The following is a 21,209-nucleotide window of genomic DNA, read 5'->3' on the forward strand; positions in this document are numbered from 1 at the left end:
CGAAAAAATCTGCGTAAGTGAAAAACTGCTGGGTTAAAGAGTATATATATTTTTAGGGCTTTTGATACATACTTCACACTGTCCTCCAGAAGAGTTACACCAGGTAATACTCCTACCTGTAGTATAAATGAGATGCTCCAAGCCATGAATATCACTTTTCTATATGATCTTTGCCAATCTTATATGGGGTAAACTGGCAACTTAAAATTTACATTATAAAAATTATAAGAATCAATATTTTTCGTGTGTATATATAGGCTATTTACATATATGTTTCTGTGTGGAATTTCTCTTTATATCCTTTCTTTGTCCCCACCCCCCTTTTTTTTTTTTTTAAACTTGGAGGTTCATGTTTTTGTGTGTATTGGTAAGATCTAGTTATAGATTAAAGAAATCTTAATCATTTTGGGTGAACAGATATTAGAACTACTTTTCCCTGAGTTTGTCTTTTCATTTTGTGTTTTACTTATGTACTAATAACGCTTTTTAATGTGTACAAATCTATCAATCTTTTCCTCTGGCAGGAGAAGTAGAGAGGAAAACAGGAATTCCTGAGAAGAAAAAAACTGTCCTTCATTTTCCAAAGCTGTTTTCTTTGCTGTCCTTACTTACTTACCCAAATTGCAAACATGGTATGAATGAAAACAATTGTTTCGGAAAGAAGGGTTATTAAGACCATATGAACACATAAGGGATTACAAAATGCCTTTTATTTTAGTATTATCGTGGTACCATTTACCTTCTTAAGGATGCCTCTAATAAGAACGTAAGAGAACTTTACATATTTTCAAAACAATTTCATTAAAGAGTGAAAATGAAAAACATAACATATATGCATCCTTGCACATGTGGGATATACCAATAAGAAGTATACATGAAAAACTTCTGGAAAATTCTTCAGATTTCCAGAGAACCAGGATCTGCCACGTTATCACAGATGAGCAGTACCTATAAAGGAGTCTGGACTATCAAACTCAGTAAGGAAGATGATACTTACTATTCCAGAACTAGGATCATTTCTGATGGCGTCTCATAGACTTCGTGTAAATTAATGACCCAAGGATTGTCCTGTGCTAGTTCAAGAACAGCAATTTCATGAATTATTTCCATCCGACAATCTTGACCTTTTCTTCTTTTTCTCATGAACTTTGCTGCAAATTCTTTTCCAGAATCTTTCTTTATACATTTCCTCACCACTGCAAATTTCCCCCTAGAATTAAACACATTCACTGTTAAAGTTGACTTTTCAGAGATGACAAATTTTAATAAAATTTCCAAGCAGTCATCAGTGGATATTCAAATTTAGGTCATATCAATCTTAAAGGGAGCAATATAACCTGGGAAACACCTCTCTAATAAAATCAAATGTGATGTGTAAATCTGCAAGATTCATTCTTCTAAATAGAGAATAACCAGATACTAAAGCCAGTATTTTTTGCAGTGTTATATATATAAATAACTTAATTTTTCACACATTTATACATAAAAATGACACATCGTAAAAAAGCCATTTAACTTTTTAAGAGAAACTGGTTATCAGAATTCCTAAAATAATTTCACTGTCATGAATTGACTCTAAAAGGACACCATCACCTTCCAAAGTTATAAAAGTTAGGGATCTCATTTATATGACATCATTTCAACTACAGCATCAGCTGGAAATGTTTAGTTTTCCTATAAAGACAGATATAACAAGCGTTACTTTGATACACTCCACTACTGTGTTATTACACTAATAAACAAGTCACACAGGGGATACGTATAGCATATCGATTAAGGGATAAGGTCTGGGCTTAGACACATGTGGGCTTGAATCCCCAAAATGGCTCTGCGCACTGACTCGACACGTAACCTTGGCAATTTATTTAGCCTCTTATTTAAGAAAAATCTCATTTTCTTAATCTATAAAAGAGGACACAAGCGGAATCTATTTCACAGGACTGTTTTGAGAATTAAAGAATATAATACATGTCAGTTGCTTAGCATGGGACTTGCCATGCTAAGTACTCAATAAAACATTATTAACCAAACAAACCATGAAGTTGTACTAATTATCACCCATAAATACCCAATGCTGATGTTGGAAGGCAACTTAGAAATCATATAGTTGTTGTTTTTTTTTTAACCTAATGTCAAATGCCAAAGCCAATGTCTTCTTTCAAACTGTGAGGGAGTCTTTCCCACTCCTGGGTGCATATTATTTTAATAAGGTTTTCATTACAAGCTAAACCTGGCTTTGAGTGAAGGGCTGTAGTCCAGGTCTTTTGCTGAACAGTAGAGAAGGACCCCCGTGACAGTCTATCTGGTACTGGACACAGCTAACACCATCTGTTCACTGCCACTCCCTTTTCCAATGTTCAGTCAATCCGCATCCCCTTAGGGTTCTGGGATCATCTCACTCTCATGACTCACAGAATTGCTGGTAAGAGGTGCCAACCAAATCCAAAGCAACTGTTCCAAGCATAATCTCATCAAAGTGTTACACGATTATTATTTTGCTGGTGTTGGCACAATGCAACCTAATATGGCTTTAAAAAAAACTTGACAGGTTTTCCATATTTCATAAATAAAATAAACCACCTACATCTTTTTCCTTTTGGATTTTTCTAAGCCAGTGTCTTCATACTATGTTTTAAAAATATACTTAAAAAATTTCAATGCAAGGCTTTAATTTGCTCTGTTAAATTCTACTTTCCAGGTTTGGGCCCAGCATTCTAGACTACTGATGTAACTTTGAGGACTACCTCTTCCTCCTTAGCTACTGTTAACCACAAATATGCTTTTCACGCCCTCTGTATTTTTCTTACCATCAGCAATAAAAAATGTTACATGAAAAATCCTTAGGTACAGCCCTACAGCTATTCAATTAGGTGGCAATCTACCTATAAGTACCTTAATTCAGAACAAAGTTCTTTGTGATCAACAGAAATGTGAACGACTTCTCCAGGTTCCTAGAGAGATTAAACAATAAACCATGCATTACAGACTAATCTTCATTTTACCCCACAAAATCATTTGGCTGATAACATCTCCATTGAGTTTTAAAAGTTCCTAATGATTTCTGGATTCCTTAAGGAAGAGAAAAAAAATCATCAACTTTGATTTTTTTTATATCTATACGTCTGAAGTTTCAAAAGAAGAGAAAAAAGAGAAAGTCTAATTTGTAAAAAACTGACCAACATATAATTGACAGCAAGCATGTTGCTATTAAATTAGAAATGGCTGGGTTGAACTGCCCTCAAAGTACTCCCACATCAAACACACAGATGTTTACTGTTACCACACCTAACATTCAAGGCAACAGTACTGTGCAGTAGTAAAATAGTGCTCCTTATCTATTGGCCTGAATGGATATTTCCGAAGACCAGAGACTCAACAGAGAAATGGATCCCACACATCACTAACCTATAAACTCTGGGAACCCTTGTACAGAAGAGCCACTGCATAATTCAGGGGCTAGAGCCACACACAGGAGAGAGACCTATACTTATTCGATGTCTGTGGCCGGGCATCCATTTCTTTGGGTCACCACAGTAGTTCCCACGGCTCTCCTCCCACACCAATCACTACTCTTGACACCACCTTTGTTCTCCAGGAAGCAGTCCTCACTGCTGTAGGTTTACCCTTTTCTTTCCCCCATACCATGCACTATACTGGGAGTTGGCAAACTCTTATGTAAAGGGCCAGATAGCAAATATTTTCTGTTTTGCTGGCCAGATGGTCTGATCACTACTCAAGTCTGCTGTTGTAGAGTGAAAGCAGCTGGAGACAAAAGGTATCAATAAATGAATGGGGCTGGCTGGGTTTCAAAACAACAACAAAAAAACCCCACTTCACCAACATGGAAATGTGAATTTCACATAGTTTCCATATCATTATATATGACTCGACTTTTTTCAATCACTTAAAAGTGTAAAAATCATTCTATATTGCTGGTGAGCCTTACAAAAGCAGGCAGCTAGCAGTAGGCTCCCAACCCGTGCACCATTCCACGCTGAAGAAACCTCTTCTGCCGTTCTGACACTTGCACACCACTGAAACTGACAGCAGAACGGTAGATGACAAGGGTCTGAGGAAACGCGCACTGCCTTCATCTCCGAATGACTGGGGCAATGGGAGGGAAACCCTTAAAACTACTCAAGGGGTCAGAAGATGAAACGAGGTTTCTGGGAACTCTTCTTTCTGTACGTCCATGCAGTACACAGAACTGTGACTCAGCCTTCAAGGTGCGGGGTCCTAGTAAACACTGTAAGAATTACACTGTCACAGTGTCCCTAAATTCTACACCCACAAGGGCTTTAGTATGCATGCTTCACCACAACTTCACGGTAAAAACTGAGACTGTACCTACACCCTTTAAGTTATTAAGGTCTCTCCAAAGCATAAATGTTTCTCCGACGCTCGGGGCTACAGTTATACACAAAGACTGGAGGCTAATGAGGTTCAAAGGGCACAAGATGTCTGCTGCACGTCTACTTTCTCTGTTGATTTAGCCAAACTTCTTCCTGGATTACACTGTTGTTCCAGTTTTCAGAGCTCTTCACTCATTTCACAAACATCTACAGTTCCCGATTACACACTAAACTGAGAATTCGGATTTTCACTAATCATTATTTTGGGGGGAATAACAAATGAATACATTTCAGAACTACTCAATGATAACACATTCCAGGGTGGTAGGAAAGGAAGGATAAACAATTCTAACAACAGGGGGAGTTCCCTGGTGATCCAGTGGTTAGGATTCTATGCTTTCACTGCTGAGGGCCTGGGTTCAATCCCTGGTCAGGGAACTAAGATCCTGCAAGCTGCACGGCTAAAAACAAAACAAACAAAACCCCAAAACAAACACCCCTCCAAAAACAACCCAACCCACCCCCCCACCAAAAAAAAACCCAAAAAAACCCAATTCTAACAATAGGAAGGGACGTTTGAGTCAGACCCACCAGTCTAAGCTTCCTCAGATCAGGGACTGAGTTTTACTGATCTCTGCATTACCAGTGCCCAACTGCTAATGCCTATGAGGATGCCAAGGAGTTTGTGCTTTATTTCGCAGGTTAAAAATGGGCACCTATGAGAATTTTTTAAGTAAGGTAAATGTTTTAAAAAGATAATTCTGAGAGTGCATTGCCAAGTGTTAACTAGAAACTAGGGAAGTCAAGAAAATAATTCAGAGTAACGGGTCTGAATGCTGGGGAGAGAGACTGCATTTACAAGGCACTCAAGGTCAAGATCCGTTAGCACTTCCTGATAGACTGAGTTGCAGGCAGAGATGAGGGGCAGAAGGGAGACATGGAAGATGACTTGGAGATTTTTAACCCGGGTACTGTAATGTGGTACCGACCACTGAGAGAAAGATCAGAAGAATGATAACGGATTTACAGGGGGGTGGGGTGGTGCGGAGGGAGGGGAAGTGTGTATTAGGTTTTGAATGGGAGAAGTCTGAGGTGCTTTTCTCTGTAAAGAGAATTTTATTTACTAGATGGATTCCAAATATAAGTTCCAGTGTTGTGTTACCACACAAAGGTGAACAGATAATAGAATATATAAGGTTCAAGCAAAGATAAAAAACTGTAGATGCTAATTTGGTGGGACAGAGGAAGCAAAATAAACGCAAGCTCCAAGGTTCTAGATTCGATACTAGATTACAATAAAGTGCTTTGTTTCCACCTGAATTCTATTATTTAAGTTGGTCTGACAATTTCTTGGGCTAAGACTGTCTCCCTGGCTAGAGGATGAGTCCCAGAGACCTGGCCTCTTATTCATCTTTGCATCTCCGTGTGTAGTGCCTGCACACGGCAGGTGCTCAAATATGACATCAGATAACACTCTGTGTACATACACTGTTCTTGTTATTTTGTTAAATAAAAGTTCTATGGCAACTTAACCTCATAAGGTTGATTATTTTAGCCCCACTGGACTACTTGCCATTCTCTTTTTCGTTGAATTTTTCCACACTGTGCTTATTTGTTTTATTGCCAATGGCTGGAGTATCTTTCATCGCTACTACTACTAAAATTCCATCCATTCTTTCAGGCTCAGCTCAAATGTTATTTTCCTCATAAGATTTTCCCATGTGGCATGTCACCTTGCCTATAAAGGGAGTAGCGACTGATTTGTTAGATTTGGAAATAATTTCCAGAGCCTACCAAAGAGGCTTATGTGCTCAACATGCAAGTACAGTATTTGCTTAATAGCACTGGGGTAATGCCTTAAGTGCAAAGAAGTTCTGTTCAAGACAGATCTAGAATAGATCTGTCTTCCTTACCTCTGAAAGGAAAACAACAGAAAACAAACTACCTACTGACCCTAAGTGTAAAAATCAGTGAGTCCATCAAATCACACATCAGCAGGACTGACAAGAACAGGCAGGGCTTTAAAAGTCTGACTCAGTTTTAAATTCTGGCTGGTAACTGTCATCTTGGGCACTTTGCTCAAGCTTTCTGAGCTTTAGATTTCTCACCTGTAAAATGAGGTCGATGGCACTAACTTTGCAGGGTAGTGAACACTAAACAAAGTGGCACCTTCAAAGTGTGTAGCATCCAGCAAATAAATGATCAGTAATCAGTAAACAGCAGCTGTTTTTTTGTTTTTTTTACTGTTTTGGGCATTAACTTCAGATCTATGATAATTTGTAAAAAATAATCACATAGAACAGAGGCATTCTGGAGGTGATCTAACTTGAATGCTCTACTTGATGCATAAATTCTCTCTATAAATCAAGTTCCTTCTTCCTTTCCCAAACAGCTGAATCAATGACTATAGCTACTTAACTTTCTAATGCACTTGGTTTAATAATCAGATTTTATATAATGTTGTTACTTAGTTTTATAAAGAGGCTGAAATTCATTAAATCCTTAAGTTTATGTATTTTTTAAATTTTTATTTTATATTGGAGTATAGTTGAAGGTTTATGTATTTTAAATTAAGATTTCACTTATAACATGATAAGCCCCAACTTTTCAAAATTAAAACAGCTGACTTAACGAAGTACCTGCCTTAGAGCAGGAGCCATATTTCCTAAGTAATGTCTGATGCTGAACCACTAACATAGCCAACTGTTTTTACCCATCCAAAAATATTAGATTACCCAAAACTGTAAATATTTTTCAAACTAATGATAAACTACCAAGAAATCTTAAATAATAGTTTTCCTAAAACAAGGTGCAATTTCTACATGGATAGTATTATTTAACAAGGGCCTTTATTTCTAAAGAAACTAAGACTTATAATTTATGACATATGCTTAAGTAGTTGTAAGGTACTAAACCTGAAACCATCACCTATGGACAGGAATGTAGGTAAAGGACACCCACTTTCTGAAACACATCCACCTGTGTATCCCCTTCAGCTTGAACATCCTCTAATTCTTTGATAAAAGTCCTTCCTTGTTCCTTTTACTTCCAACTGCTCCGAGAATGAGATGGGACATCTCTATCTATCATAAGGGCCAACTGAGACAGGCTGGGACCTGGGACCCTTAACCTGAGTGCCTGCACCTGAACAAAGACCTCCTCCAGCAACAGAATACAAAGAAACTATAAGGGACTAAAAATAACTGCACGGCATGCTTGCAGGTGGGGTCAATTATGAACAATAAGATACAAAAAGGCCACAAACCAACTGCCATTTCTGCAGGCAAAAGCCGGGGACTGCCCATAATCCCTGCACACAGCATCTCCAAGGGGGTGGGCAGACCACCTGAGTCACCCCTCCCACCCCACTCACCCATTGGCCCCTACTCTCATCCCATTTAAGGGGCCAGCTTGCTACTCCCCACCTTGGGAAGAGAGCAAGGGCACCTGTTTCTCGTTTTTGCTCCCTCATGCTGCAGCAGGAGCCACAGTAAAGCCTTGCCTGGAATTTTCTTCTGGCCTCTTATCAATTTCTATTGATTACAGAATCCAAGGACCCAGGTGGGTAACACAACCAAGTACGGAACCATATGACACCGAAGCTGGGCAGGGTTTGTTCCCATTTGGAACTCATTAACATGCCCTCTTATAAAACGATGGGAAATTGCTTTAGCCACAGGACCGCAGATTGTTCCTTGAGAAACATCCGTGGCATACTGGAAGTGATTCCAAAGAGTTCCAGCTCAGCTGATTCTCACAAGACTCCATCTATCTGTGTCTTGATTTTCTCATCTGAAAAATGGGACTTCCCCAAACTGCTTGTGATGAGAAGTAAATGAGATAATGCAAGTGAAAGCACCTGTAAAACTGTAAAGCCCCCATACATTTATGAAGGACCCATTCCAGCAAAGAACTCATATTTATACATTTTTTCCCCAACAGGAAAATTCAACTCTGAGTATCTAATAATATAAAAATCAAAACATGTTCTTTTGGCTTTAAAGATCTTTTTTTCTGGAGATAAAATGTATGACTATATCAAAAAATGTTAAAGTTGAGGACTAGATAAATCATTTGGTGGGAAATTAGTGTAGTTTAAATTTCTATAAACATTTTTCTGTTCCTACACCATCAAATAAAAACTCAAGGGAAGTCAACATTTTGAAAAAATTCTCAGAACCCAAGGTCACGGCTCCTGCACCTCGAATCGTTACTGTGGTTTACACTGGCATATGTCCTGACTCAAAGAAAGGTAACAGACCTCAGGAATAACGAGCCAAGCTTCAAGCAATAAAAGCAAATTTTACATCATATATTTACCCACATTTAGGTTGCTATGGGCTCTGCTAGAGACAAGAAAGAATGTGACATTTCTTAAAGTAATCAACATTACATACTCTGATTACTATGGAATCAATACTGACCATTTAAAATGTTTTCTCCAAACAACCGTTTCACTGAAAGCTTTATATTTCTGTAAGATAAAATAATGGGAACTTTCGAAAGAACTGTTTCTGTGTTTGAACAGTTAGCTCTTCACACCTCTTCAACATTTTCAACTAAATGAAAGGCCATAGAACAAAATGAACAGATGTGTTTTTCATACCACGTCATTAAAATACAACATGAGTAATTTTTAAGCTCTGTATCAGCATGAGATCAATTTGTTTTATCAGAAATGCAACCAGCTGGAAAAAGAGGCAACTTTTCTATCTTCCTACAGAAAGCAATGCACATAAACACACTTTATTATGCCAAAACTACAACATACAGGTGAAATTTATAAGCCTTAAACAAAGAGCTTCCAACACAAAACAGAACTTTTACTTTCTGAAGCTTCTAAACTGTTCTCTTGTCTTTTGCAATGAAGTTTCATTACTTTTGCAACAGATAAAAGCACTTTCAGGTTGTGCAGCTTTTCTTGTTTTTGCCTTTTGGTTACAGGTAAAATATCATTCACTAAGCTACACAATGAATTACATTTTTTGAGTGAGCTCCCTAAGCTCAGACTTTATGCTACAGATGTTTTTAATTTATTTAATTGTCTCAACAACTCTATGAGGCAATCAACGGTTAGATAACTTACTCAAGTACACATAACTAGTAAGAGCCAAGACTCAATCACAGACTGACTCCAAAGTCCATGTTCTTGACCACTGCATTACACTTCCTGAAGAAAAGGGAACCAAAAAGAAACAAATACATTCATTTTCTTTTTCAGTTTTAGGCTCTTACATCAAGTACTCATCTAACTGCATTGCTCTGCTACTTCAGGAGAAAGAAATTTATATAAGAAAAGATATGTAGAAGATCTCATAACTTTCAAACAAACACACTTTAAAGGCAAGCTAATTTTCTAATAGAGGTTAAAATGAAAGTTGAAACATTCCTGCAGGAACTGTCACAACACCTGGTAGGGTGCAAATCAATTTTTTTTCAGATTAAATCATTTATTACAAAGTCTGCAAGACCATGCTTGCCACCTGAAGACATTTCGGTTTTGTAATAGGTTTTTGTTTTGTGGAATGAAGCCAGACAACCAAACAATGGTGAGTCCTCATTTTCCTTCTTTAAGAAACCAGGGCTGCTTCAGAATGTCTGGAATTTTGACCTATTAGAGTACCTAGATGAGTCAGTAGCCAACTACGTCTTTTGTCTTAAAGTGTGCACAGATCCAGTTAATTAGTGCCTAGCAGAGTGAAGTAAATCTTGTCCTTGAAAGATGTTTTTCCTTTTAACATTTGGAATAATCAGACACTTTTAAGGTAGGTTTCCTTGCCAAAAGAGCTATTTCTAAAAGTTACCCTAATATTTGTAAGGCAGCTTGTTTTTAACGACGTTTGTAATCACTGTTACAAGACCTTTTTCCAAGACCCTCAGATGAAGGCTGTTAAAACTGTCCCGCCCTTTCCCCATTACAACATGGTGCGATTTTGCAACCATGATAAATACCCCCAACAGCTGCTAACTCTTATTAAATGCTATGTGACAGGCCCAGCGGCTTGAGCTTTACAGCCACCGCATCTTCACAACACCCGAGGGAGATACTGTCACTATGCTGATTTTATGGGTGGGAACACGGTCCAAAGGCACACACAGCAAGCAGAGGGGGGATCTGAGCTCGGGTCTGACCCCAAGCCAGGGCTTTTGGCAACTTCTCCAAACTGTTCTCAAGGAAAAAGGGAGCCGGTTCCCCAGACCCCTGTCACTCTATGACCCCTCTTCAATGTACAAGATGTAAAGGTTCCAATCAGCCTTCACCTTTTGCAATTTTAAAAAGGAACCAAGTTCTCAGGCCTGCCCTACCCCTACAAAACCAGAGCGGGATGTGGAAGAGAAGAGAAGGGCCCAGAGCCTACAAGTGAAACCGATCTGGACTTCAACGGCGCAGGGACCTCATATTTCAGAACGCAAGCAGCACACACCCAAGAAACCACAACTGAAGTCAGCAGAAGGCGGCTGACAGAAGTTCGCCCAGCGCTGGTGCAAAGGAAGCTGTCACGCTCGGTGCTCTGCTCTCGGCTCTTTCACAGCCGCAGAGGGAGAAACAGGAACCCCCAAGTTCCAGGGCACAACGAGAGCTGCACGCACACCCCCCGTCTGACTTCGGACTCGCCGCCGCGGGGAAAGGTTCGCAGCGTGGTCCCCGCGCCGTCTCGTGAAGTGACTGCGCAAAGGACCGCCGAGGCGGAAAGGCCCGGAGCAGAGGAAGGGGTCGAGGTTCTCGCGGACCCGCGCGGGAGCCTTTCTCACGGGCGGGAGCCTTTCTCACGGCCGCGACCCGGTGCACAGCCCGCGCCCGCGGAGCGCGCCGGCTCTGCGGGACGCGGCGCGCGGGCTGGGGGCAGGGAGCCGGGGGCCCTCGCCGCCCTAATCGCCGCCCGCACCCAGGTCTGGGCCCGGCCCCGGCGCGCTATCTGCCCCCCCCCCCCCCCCCCGCCCGCCGGCCTCTCGCACTTATCTGCGCCCCGCCAGCCTCACCTGCCCAGCTCCCGGCCCGTGCTCAGGCTGTAGGCGTCCTGGAAGGGCTCGGTGCGCACCGCGGTGCGGATCTCCGTCAGCAGCCCGCGGGGCTGGGTTGGGGGCGGTGGCCGGCGCGGCGTGCTCGGACCCCGGCCGGCCCGACCCGAGCCAGAGGCGGCCGCCGGGGAGGAGCCGCCGCTGCCCGGCCTCTCCAGAGGAATCATGGCGCTCGGGCGCTCTTTCTTTCCGGCCGCCCGGCTCGCTCCGAGCGGCAGGCGGGTAACGTCCCCGCCTCCAGCTGCCTCGAGCCCGTCTGAGAAGACACCACCCGCTCTCCCCCTCGGCGCGCACAAACTGCGGCGGGCTGCCTCCCGGCGGTCCCCTCCCGCCCCGCGCTAGGCACCGCCCCTCCCTCCCCTCACCCCGCCCCTCGCCTCCCCCGACGCGGAGCTCCCGCGGGGTCCGGAGCGCCGCGTGCCTCACGCGCGCCCTCTGCAGCCGAGGGGGAGAAGGTGCAGCCTCGCAGCTGGCCCGGGCAGTCTGCAGTCTACCAACAGCACCACCCTTCTGGCTGGAGGACCCGCTGCGTCAGCCAGTTATGCACCTGCTGAGCGTCTGACAGTTGCAAACCTGAGCCTTCCGTTAAGGAAAGGCGTAGGAGCTGCCAGCCGGAGCTTCACGATCCCTTCCCTTGGGCGGGTCAGGAAGGGTGATGAGACTCAGATCAGGGCTGCTGTACAGCACGCGGAAGTTGCCCGGGGCAGCTGGTACCTTCCCACATTGAGAGGAGGACGTGGAGGCAAGAGTTGGATAAATAGTTTTAATCCCTCACATCAGCCCTATGAAATAGGCACTATTATACTGTCTGCAGTCTTCTCTATATTTAGCTTTCAAGATGCTCTCATCCGGTCTTGTGGCTTTAATTACATCCGTATGCTCATGACTACGAAATGTTTATCTCCAGCTTCCAACTATTCTCTGAACTTCAGACATATATTCAAGTATACACAATGCATCACCAGTTGGATGCCAAATTAGCATCTCAAAGTTAACGAGCAAAAGTCAGTTCTTGATCATCCTTCACAAATGCAGTCCTGCCCAGTTTCCCCACCTCGGTAAATGGTAGCTCCATCCTTCCCGTGGTTCAGGCCAAAAACCTTGGGGTCAGCATTGACTCCTCTTTCTCTCATACCCCTCATCCAATTTGTAAGTAAATCTCCTTGGCTTCACCTTCAAAATATATCCAGAATCTGATCACTTCTCTCCATTTCCACATTACCACCGTTACCATTATCTCTTGTCTGGATTATTGTAGTAGCTTGCTAACTGGACTATTACTGGACTACCTGCTTCCATCCTTCTTCCTCCCCAGTTCCACATGGTTTATTTTCAAGGCAACCAGAGTGATCTTTTTAAAATCTAAATCAGATCATGTCACTGCTCAGCTCAGAGTTTTGCTTCTGGCAATGATGAGCTAGTCTACTTGTGATCAATACTCTCACTGAGAAAAACTGGAAAAAAATTTAAAACAGACAGCCCTCTACTTGAAACATCAGAGAGTTTCAAAAGCAGCAAGAAGTTGGATGACTGAGATCCTGGAAAGAAGGGCAGCCCACAATGGTACCACTTTCCCATGAGGCATTTGATGATTCCAAAGCAATGACTGAAAGGGTGAGAAAATAAGTAGGGGCTTTAGGCATCTCATCAGGCTGGGGAGACAAAAAATTGTGGCGTTTAGGATCTACTAAGGAGAAGGGACTGGTAAACACTCTAGACTTGCAATTGGCACCCCAAAGTGCTACATCCTAGGAGCATCGGTACAAGGGAAATAGACCAGCCCTGCCGAGGACTGAGGAACAGCTTCGAAATGCAATAGTAAATCCCCTCTGGAGAAATACACCATCATCCGGAGCCACACATTATCTGTACAATATTTCCTACAGGATGCCTGGCACTGAATTCCTTGTGTGCCCCTTTTTAAGTTATGTTAAAAACCAAGAGAAAAAAGACAGAAAGCATAAATAAGCAAGCAGAAGATTCAGATACTGAATTTTAAAGACAGATTTTTAAATAATTCTGTTTAATTTCTTTAAGAAATTAAATGACAAGATAGAGAATTTCAGCATAGAACTGAGAACTCCAGAAAAGAACAAAATGGACTTCTTAGAATCGGGAAGAAAACCCACAAACTAAAACTATGACTGAATAGATGGGTTTACTAACAGACACAGCTTAAGAAAACATTAGCAAACCTAATTAGTGAATTTAATAGGTCAAAAAATATGCAAAATGAAACGAGAGATAAGAGGACAATGTTCAGAAAAAATAAAGCATATAAGGTATGTGTTAAATATTTAACACACATGTAATTGAAGTATCAGAAGGAGAGGGGAGAGAAAAAAGAAAAGAAGCAATAGTTTAAAGGATAGTAGCCAGGAATTTTTTAAAACTAATGAAAGACAACAACTCACAGAATCAAGAAACATTATGAACATCAGCAGGATTTCAAGAAAAGAAAACCATACCTAGGCAGCTCATAGTAAACTACGGAGAATTAAAGACAAAGAGAAAAATCTTGAAAAAAAAAATAGGCAGAGAAAGCAGATATATTACCTGCACTAGAGCAATAGTAAGATCAAGAGCTAGTTCTCAAAGACAAGCTGGAAGCCTAAGGACCTTCAGACAGCTTCAAAATGCTAAAACTAATTAGCTGCCAGTCTAGATTATATACTACCCAGTAAAAATATTCTTCAAAATTGAAAGCAAAATACAGGCATTTCTTATAACAAACACTAAGCTCATCAGCTGACCTACATTATAGGAAATTCCGAAAGGAGTTCTTTAGGTAGACAGAAAATAATAGATAAAATTGTGGGGCTCTCTGCAGTGATGAGGAAGAATGAAGGGATTAATATGTGGCTAGATATAAATAAATGGGAACTGTATGGAACAATAAAAATAATGTCTCATGGGTTTAAATATATAGAGTTAAAATATACACAATAATAGCACAAAAGGAGAGAGGGAGTAAATGGAATTAAAGTGTGCTAAAGTCTTAGCATTGAGTGGGGATTGATAAAAGTACCAGGCTTTAATAAGTCAAGAATGAATAGTATAATCTCTAGAGTAACAACTAAAATAATGGAAAAAGAATGACTAACAAGTTACTAGAGAGGGTAAAGGGGATAATAAAAATATTAATCCAAAAGAAGTAAGAAAGGAAAGCAAACGGATCTTAAAGTAAGAATATACAAATAGAAAACAAATAGTAAGATATGTTTAAGCAAACTGAAGCTGTTTGTTTAACAGCAGTTACTTTAAATTTAAATGGAATTTGACATACCCCCAATTAAAATACAAAGGTTCTAGACAGGATTAAAAAATAATACCTGTGTGTGTTTCAATAAGACACCTTAAATAGAAAGTTACAAAAAGGTTGAAATTAAAAGGATGGAAAGATTTATGCTGTGTAAATAGTACCTAATAGAAAATTCATGTAGTTATACAAATATTAGACAAAGTAGATTTTTAAGGCAAGAAGCATTACTAGAGGTAAAGAGGAACATTTCTTAATGATAACAGGATCAATCGTCACTAAGTTATAAAAATTCTAAATTTGTACGGTCTTAAAAATACAGCATTGAAATATATAAAGAAAAAATAACAGAACTAAAAAGAGAAATAGACAAATCCACAATTGTAATCTGGGATTTTTAACACACTCTTCTATGTAACTGATAGAACAAGCATACAAAAAAAAAATAGAAACATTTTTAGCAGTTTTGAACAAATCAATGAACAAACTTGACATAACTGATGTAAATACAACACTGCAGAATACACAACTTTTTGGTGTAAACAGCACATTTATTGTTCATGTACTGCATCATAAAGCCCATTTCAGCAATTTTGAAGGACTGAAGTTCTATTGAGTACTATCTATGTTCTGTGATCACAGTGGAATTAAGCAAGAAACCAAATGTTACCTATCAGTTTGATATACAACTACAACCACAACCAAAAGCTCTCTAAAACCACAAATGCTTGGAAATTAATCAATTCACCTCATCTATGGTGATAGAAATCAGAAGAATTGATTTTAGGGTAGAGGACATGGAAAGAGAAAAGGAGCAAAAGGGGACTTTCTGGGGTGATGAAATATCCTATTTTTACAAATCCTGTTTTTTTTCAAAACTGAGATCACTGAATTTAAATTACACCCCAATTTTTAAAAACATCTGTTTTATGGAAATTTTCAAACCAATGGAAAAACGTGGGCTCAGAAATATTAAACACAATGAATTAATTCAAGCAATGTATTAAAAGATACCTCATGGCAGTGTAGATTTTATCCCAGGAGTGTTCAGGGTGTTTCACTATATGTTCAGATTAGTGGAGAAAAGGAATTCTATCAACTTAATAAATACTGGAAAAATATTTTATAATATTCAATACCATTCATGAGTAATTTTTTAAGATTTAGCAGCCTCAAATAAAAATGAGTATCCTAAACTTAATAAGATATATCTCTCAAAACTTGCAGAAGTATTGTCATTGAAGTCAGGGCACAAGGATGACATCTGCTCTCAGGACTCCTACCCAGTGTTGCAGGAGAACCTGAGTGGTTCGTGTTGGAAAGGAAGAGTTAAAATGGTCAGGTAGGAAAAGATAACATTACTAAAGGTAGATAGTTCTAGTACATTTCTAGATTACCCCAAAGAATCAACTGAAAAGTATTAAAATTAAAAAATAGAGAAAGGTGACTCAATATGATAAAAATAAATGCCAGCTTTACTACATAAAAACAAAATAAGGAATGAAAGATAATGGGGAAATTATTCTATTTGCAATAGAAGGAAAAATAAAGCATGCAGAACCAACCCTCACAAAAAATGCATAAAGCCTACGTTTTACTTTATAACTGTATAGAACATAATTATCCTAGGAGACATAAAAGTAGGAAAATAGAGACACATAGCATGTTCTTTGATGAAGAGATTAGATTCTGTAAGTTTGCAAATTGATCAGTATATTTAACAAAATTCTAACAAATTCCAAAATGATTTCTTTTGGAATTTATTAAAGTTATTCCAAAGTTTATCATGAAGAATGTTCAAATGTGAGTAGCTAGGAAGATTTTGGAAAATTGAGAATTGTCCTAACAGACACTAAAATATATTATGAAATAAGACAGCTTAACATAATAGAACATACTTTTGAAATAGTGTTATTTCAAACTAAAATAGGAACTAAAATAGGTCCCAAATCTTCTAAATCATTAATTAAATTACATGTAAAAAGAATTAATTAAATATAGAAAACACTAAAATCTGGAAATAAATAGTATATAACAATTAGCCAATTTCTAGAAGAGAAATAATTTCTAAACAGTAAAGCAATGGAAAAAAATCTCAAAGGAAACTACTTACTACCTAAAAATTCAAAATTCTTGTATATATTTAAAAAGTTATATATAAAATAAAAAGGCAGACAAACTGGGAAAACATTTGCAAAAAGCATTATAAACAAAAATTATACCCTAAATATATAAAGGACATATAAATCAATAAGCAGTATGGCAAAACTATATTAGAAAGAGGTCTAAAAAATAATTTCTAAAGAGACAAATATAAAAACTCATATCAAATGTTCAAATTTGCTAGAAATCAAATAAATATAAATTAACCTATGGGGTTCCATTTTTGCAAGTAAAATCAGCAAAAAATTTTAAGGTAATTCAATGCCCATCATTAGTGATTTGGATGGAAAGACAAGAAGAATAAAATCATAAGTGCGTTTCCTTCTTTTGTCCTAATCTGTATTTTTCTGCACTTTCCCAAAAACTCAGATACCATTTTCTATAGAGTATCTAACCTGATTCTACCAGAGTAACATAGAGTCTGGCCCACCTGCTTCCGTATCAACCTGAGCTTATCTTTATCAAACTGCATTCTAAGTGTATAATTTTATATTTTTCTAGTTAGAGAGGACAGAGACCATTTATTTCTGTACCCTCAGTGTGTGTAAGTGAAACTCCATAAATATTGATGAATATAGGTGGTTGAATTGAATGTGCAACACTCTAAATATCTCTCTGTAGGAAATAATTAAATGAATTATGGTATATTTAATTGATAGGTCACTAGGCAATACTTTCACAGGGATTTAATAACACTGCCCTATACTTGTTTGGCAATGATAGCTATAAAAAAGAATGATTCAAAATTGTTTCTATTGTATAGTATATTTTTCAGGTACATTGAAGAGAGGTGACATGGCATTAGCACTCTAATAGTGATTCTCTTTGAGGTATGTGACTATTGTTGAGGAACTTTCTTTTATATTTTGTACTTTCCAAATGTCTTTCGGTGATTATATATTACTTCTATAATTGAACTAAGTGAAAAAAAATGTTTAAGGTTTGTTTTTAAAATAAACATTCCATAGTCCAGCCATCCAGGTATTGACTATGGTTATTTTAAACACAACTCACACCTATCCAGCAGCTCCCTATCTTCCCATTTACTGATGGGGGATTAAATCACATTCTCTTTCTCCTACTTCAAATTGAAGTATGCTCTATGTCCAAATTTTGGTTATTTTTTAAATATGGGAACACTGTCTGGGAAATTACGAGGGTGAGTCAAAAATTATCCTCACTCTGGCTGTAGAATCTATTCGAATTAACTTCTAGAAAAGACAAATACATCATTTTTCAACATAATCTCCTTGCTTTTCAATACACTTTGTCCATCTGTCAACAAGCTTTTGTATTCCCTTGTTAAAAAATGTTTTAGACTGAGCTGCGAGCCACGAATGCACCGCTGTCTTCACTTCTTCATCAGAAGTGAATCTTCATCCTCGTAGGGCTGCTTTCAGGCGACCAAACAGGTGAAAGTCCGATGCAGCAAGGTCAGGACTATAGGGAAGACGCTTTAACACCTCAAAATGAAGTTTTTGCAGAGTGTTGACAGTGCGGGCAGAAGTGTGCAGACGTGCATTGTCATGCAAGATCACAACGCCCTTGGATAGCAGTCCTCTGCATTTAATCCAAAGTTTAGGCTTCAGCGCTTCAATAAGCATCTCACTGTAACAAGCACTGTTGATTGTTGAGCCATTTTTCAGATAATGTTCCAACACTGGCCCTTGAGAATCCCAGAAAACTGTCACTTGTCTATTCGACATAATCATTTCACGTGTGTGCTCAATGTTGTCATCATCCGTGGATGTGGACGGGTGTCCGGCTCATTCTTGATGGCTAACACTTGCTAGACATCCCTTGAACTTCTCTATCCATTCATACACATTTCTCTGCGACAAAACACTTTCTCCATACTGCACACAAAGTCTATAAATAATGGCACCAGGTACACCCTCAGACCACAAAAAACAAATTACTGTACGCTGCTTTTCTTTCATGCAAATCACAAGTGGGGTAACCATTTTTGCTTGCACCACAGTTACAAATGAACTGATGTAACACGTTCACGCCTGCACAGCAGTGACTGGGGAGACAGTAGTCTTGAACAGAAAGTGCTGATAAAACTGCAGCCAATAGCAGCTTTAATATAACTGGACTGTAGATAATTTTTGACTCACCCTCGTATGTGTAAGTTACAGTTCTAACCTCTTTGAGGATGAATATGCCTTTGAGATCAACATATCAGATAAACAACAATTTCCTTCGCCACCTGCTGTTAAAGAAAGGTCAATTGTACTTCTCACTTGGATGCCAAAATTAGCATTTAGGTCAAATGTAAGATTGGACTCTAACCTTTCAGTGACCATTTTTCAGACTTTAGCTTAGGAAGGAGCAGCTCACTAGGGTCATCTTTTCTCTCGTTTCCTTTGCCATTTAGCCTTTCTAAATAAGGTCAACATTTGAAAGGATGACAATTGTTCTGCCAAAGTTATATAAGATAACTTTGGGGAGGAGATTTGTTGTGAAACTAAATACAAATTCACACACATTTGAGGGTTCAGATTTGAAAACACATGGATCTGAGAGAACATAAGTGAAGCAGCTACACCACATCATTCAATAGCTGTTTGGTGAAATGTCATGGAAAACAGTGAAATGATCAGCTAACACACTTTGAAATATTGATAAAAGGGCAACTCAATTCCCAGGTTAAAACTTTCTATACGACTTATGAGGTGTATATTGATTAAGAAAACTAAGTATCTTAATACATGTAGACAAGCTAAAGAAAAGCATAAGAAATATTTCCATGAATTGAATGAAATTCTCTGCAGTTCTGTGTTTTACAGTGCAGACTCTAAAAGGAGCACGTCAGCTCAATAGAGAAAATGTGGATCTACTTCAGACTGGTTGAAAATGCAATAAAACTGGTATTTTACTGACTATAATGTTTGAAGGTTTGAATTATTGTTATGCAAAATACATAGCAGGTTGGTGGAAATCTTTGAGCAAGAGGCAACAGCATCATCAAAAGAGCCTACACATCTAAGGAAGCATCAGCAGCACAGGAGCCTAAAGTCCCGTCTCCTAACTTCTCACTTAAACACTCCTAGAGGAAACAACCATATGAGCTCTAGAAAATAAAAGGGGGAAAATCAGCCATATAACGGATTCTAGGATTAGTTTCTACGAATTACAGTTCTTCAGTGTGAAGACACAAGATTAAAAAACAAGATTAATGGGCATGCTTACAAAATCTTTTCTGATAATCTCCTCTTGGGAAATGAGAGTAAAGGTCAGCTTTTTATATTCTGCAAAGACTCTGGAAATACAGACGGAATTGTTTTGTACTGGCCTTTACTGGCCTGACATAGGAATGCTTTAATTCCTAAATTCTGTTTCCCAAGCAAGATAAGGTTGTATAGCCAAAAACAACATTTATTAAATTCCTAATACATTCTAGGCACTGTTTTTAAAAATTTACCTGTACTTTCTTGAGGCCTCAAAACAACACCATCTTGATCTGTAGATTAAACACAATCCCAGTTGAAATCCCAGTGAATTATTTTGTGGATACTGACAAACTGATTCTAAAGTTCATATGGAGATGCAAAAGACTCAGAACAGCTAACACAATACTGAAGGAAAAGAACAAAGTTAGAGGACTGATACTACCCAACTTCAAAACAAACTATAAAGCAATAGAAATCAAGACAGTGTGGTATTGGTGACATTAGCAGTATGGCGGAGTGGGAGGTTCCCAGCCCACATTTCCCGGGATCCAGGAAGGAGGCTGTGAAACCTCAGTGGAGACCAAGACTGAGGAGGGCCACCTTGAGAAGACAGGCTCCTGCACCACTGGTAGGCCTGCTGACTGTGGTCCCAGCTGTGGAACAGAAGCAGGCCTGTTCTTCTGTGGACCTCACTTTAACCTTCACTTATTTGTCCTTCAATGCTCGTCCTTTCTTTATATAGTTCTGAGTTCCTGACCTGTATTATTTTCCTTTTCTCTAACATTTCCTTTTCTCTTAACATTTCTTTCAAGGCAGTCTACTGGTGGCAAATTTCCTCAGCTTTTGTTTGTGTGAGAATTCCCCACCCCGCTTCACTTTTGAAGGACAATTGGCAGCATACAGAGTTCTAGGTTTTTTCTGTCAACACTTCAACCATTTCACTCCACTCTCTTAATTTCTGAGGAGAAACTGGATGTAATTCTTATCATTATGCCTCTATAGGTAAGGTGTTTTTTCTCCTCTGGCTACTTTCAGGATCTTTTATCTCTGGTTTTCTATAATTTCAAAATGATATGCCTGAGTGTAATTTCTTTTTTTCCCATTTATCCTGCTTTGGTTCTCTGAACTTCTTGGATCTGTGGTTTGCTCTGATATGAAACTGGGGGAGATTTTCAGTCATCACTATTTCAAATATGTCTTCTGTTCCTTTTTTGCTTCTCCTGGTATTCCCATTACATG

At 39.1% G+C, this 21,209-nt stretch overlaps 1 protein-coding gene across 1 annotated transcript in view; it reads right to left on the minus strand.

Moving 5' to 3' along the window:
* The window catches only part of STK17A (serine/threonine kinase 17a), a 40,492-nt gene extending 28,794 nt beyond the window's left edge, over positions 1-11,698 (minus strand). The window contains exons 1-2 of the mRNA XM_057731105.1: positions 11,334-11,698; positions 998-1,210 (exon numbers count right to left, since the gene is read on the minus strand). Of these exons, the coding sequence (XP_057587088.1) occupies positions 998-1,210; positions 11,334-11,539 (419 nt within the window). The 5' untranslated portion in view covers positions 11,540-11,698. The remainder of the gene's footprint in view (positions 1-997; positions 1,211-11,333) is intronic.
* Between the last annotated feature and the right edge of the window lie 9,511 nt (positions 11,699-21,209).

Source organism: Hippopotamus amphibius, chromosome 4 (genome assembly GCF_030028045.1).
Source record: "Hippopotamus amphibius kiboko isolate mHipAmp2 chromosome 4, mHipAmp2.hap2, whole genome shotgun sequence".
Classification (NCBI taxonomy): domain Eukaryota; kingdom Metazoa; phylum Chordata; class Mammalia; order Artiodactyla; family Hippopotamidae; genus Hippopotamus; species Hippopotamus amphibius.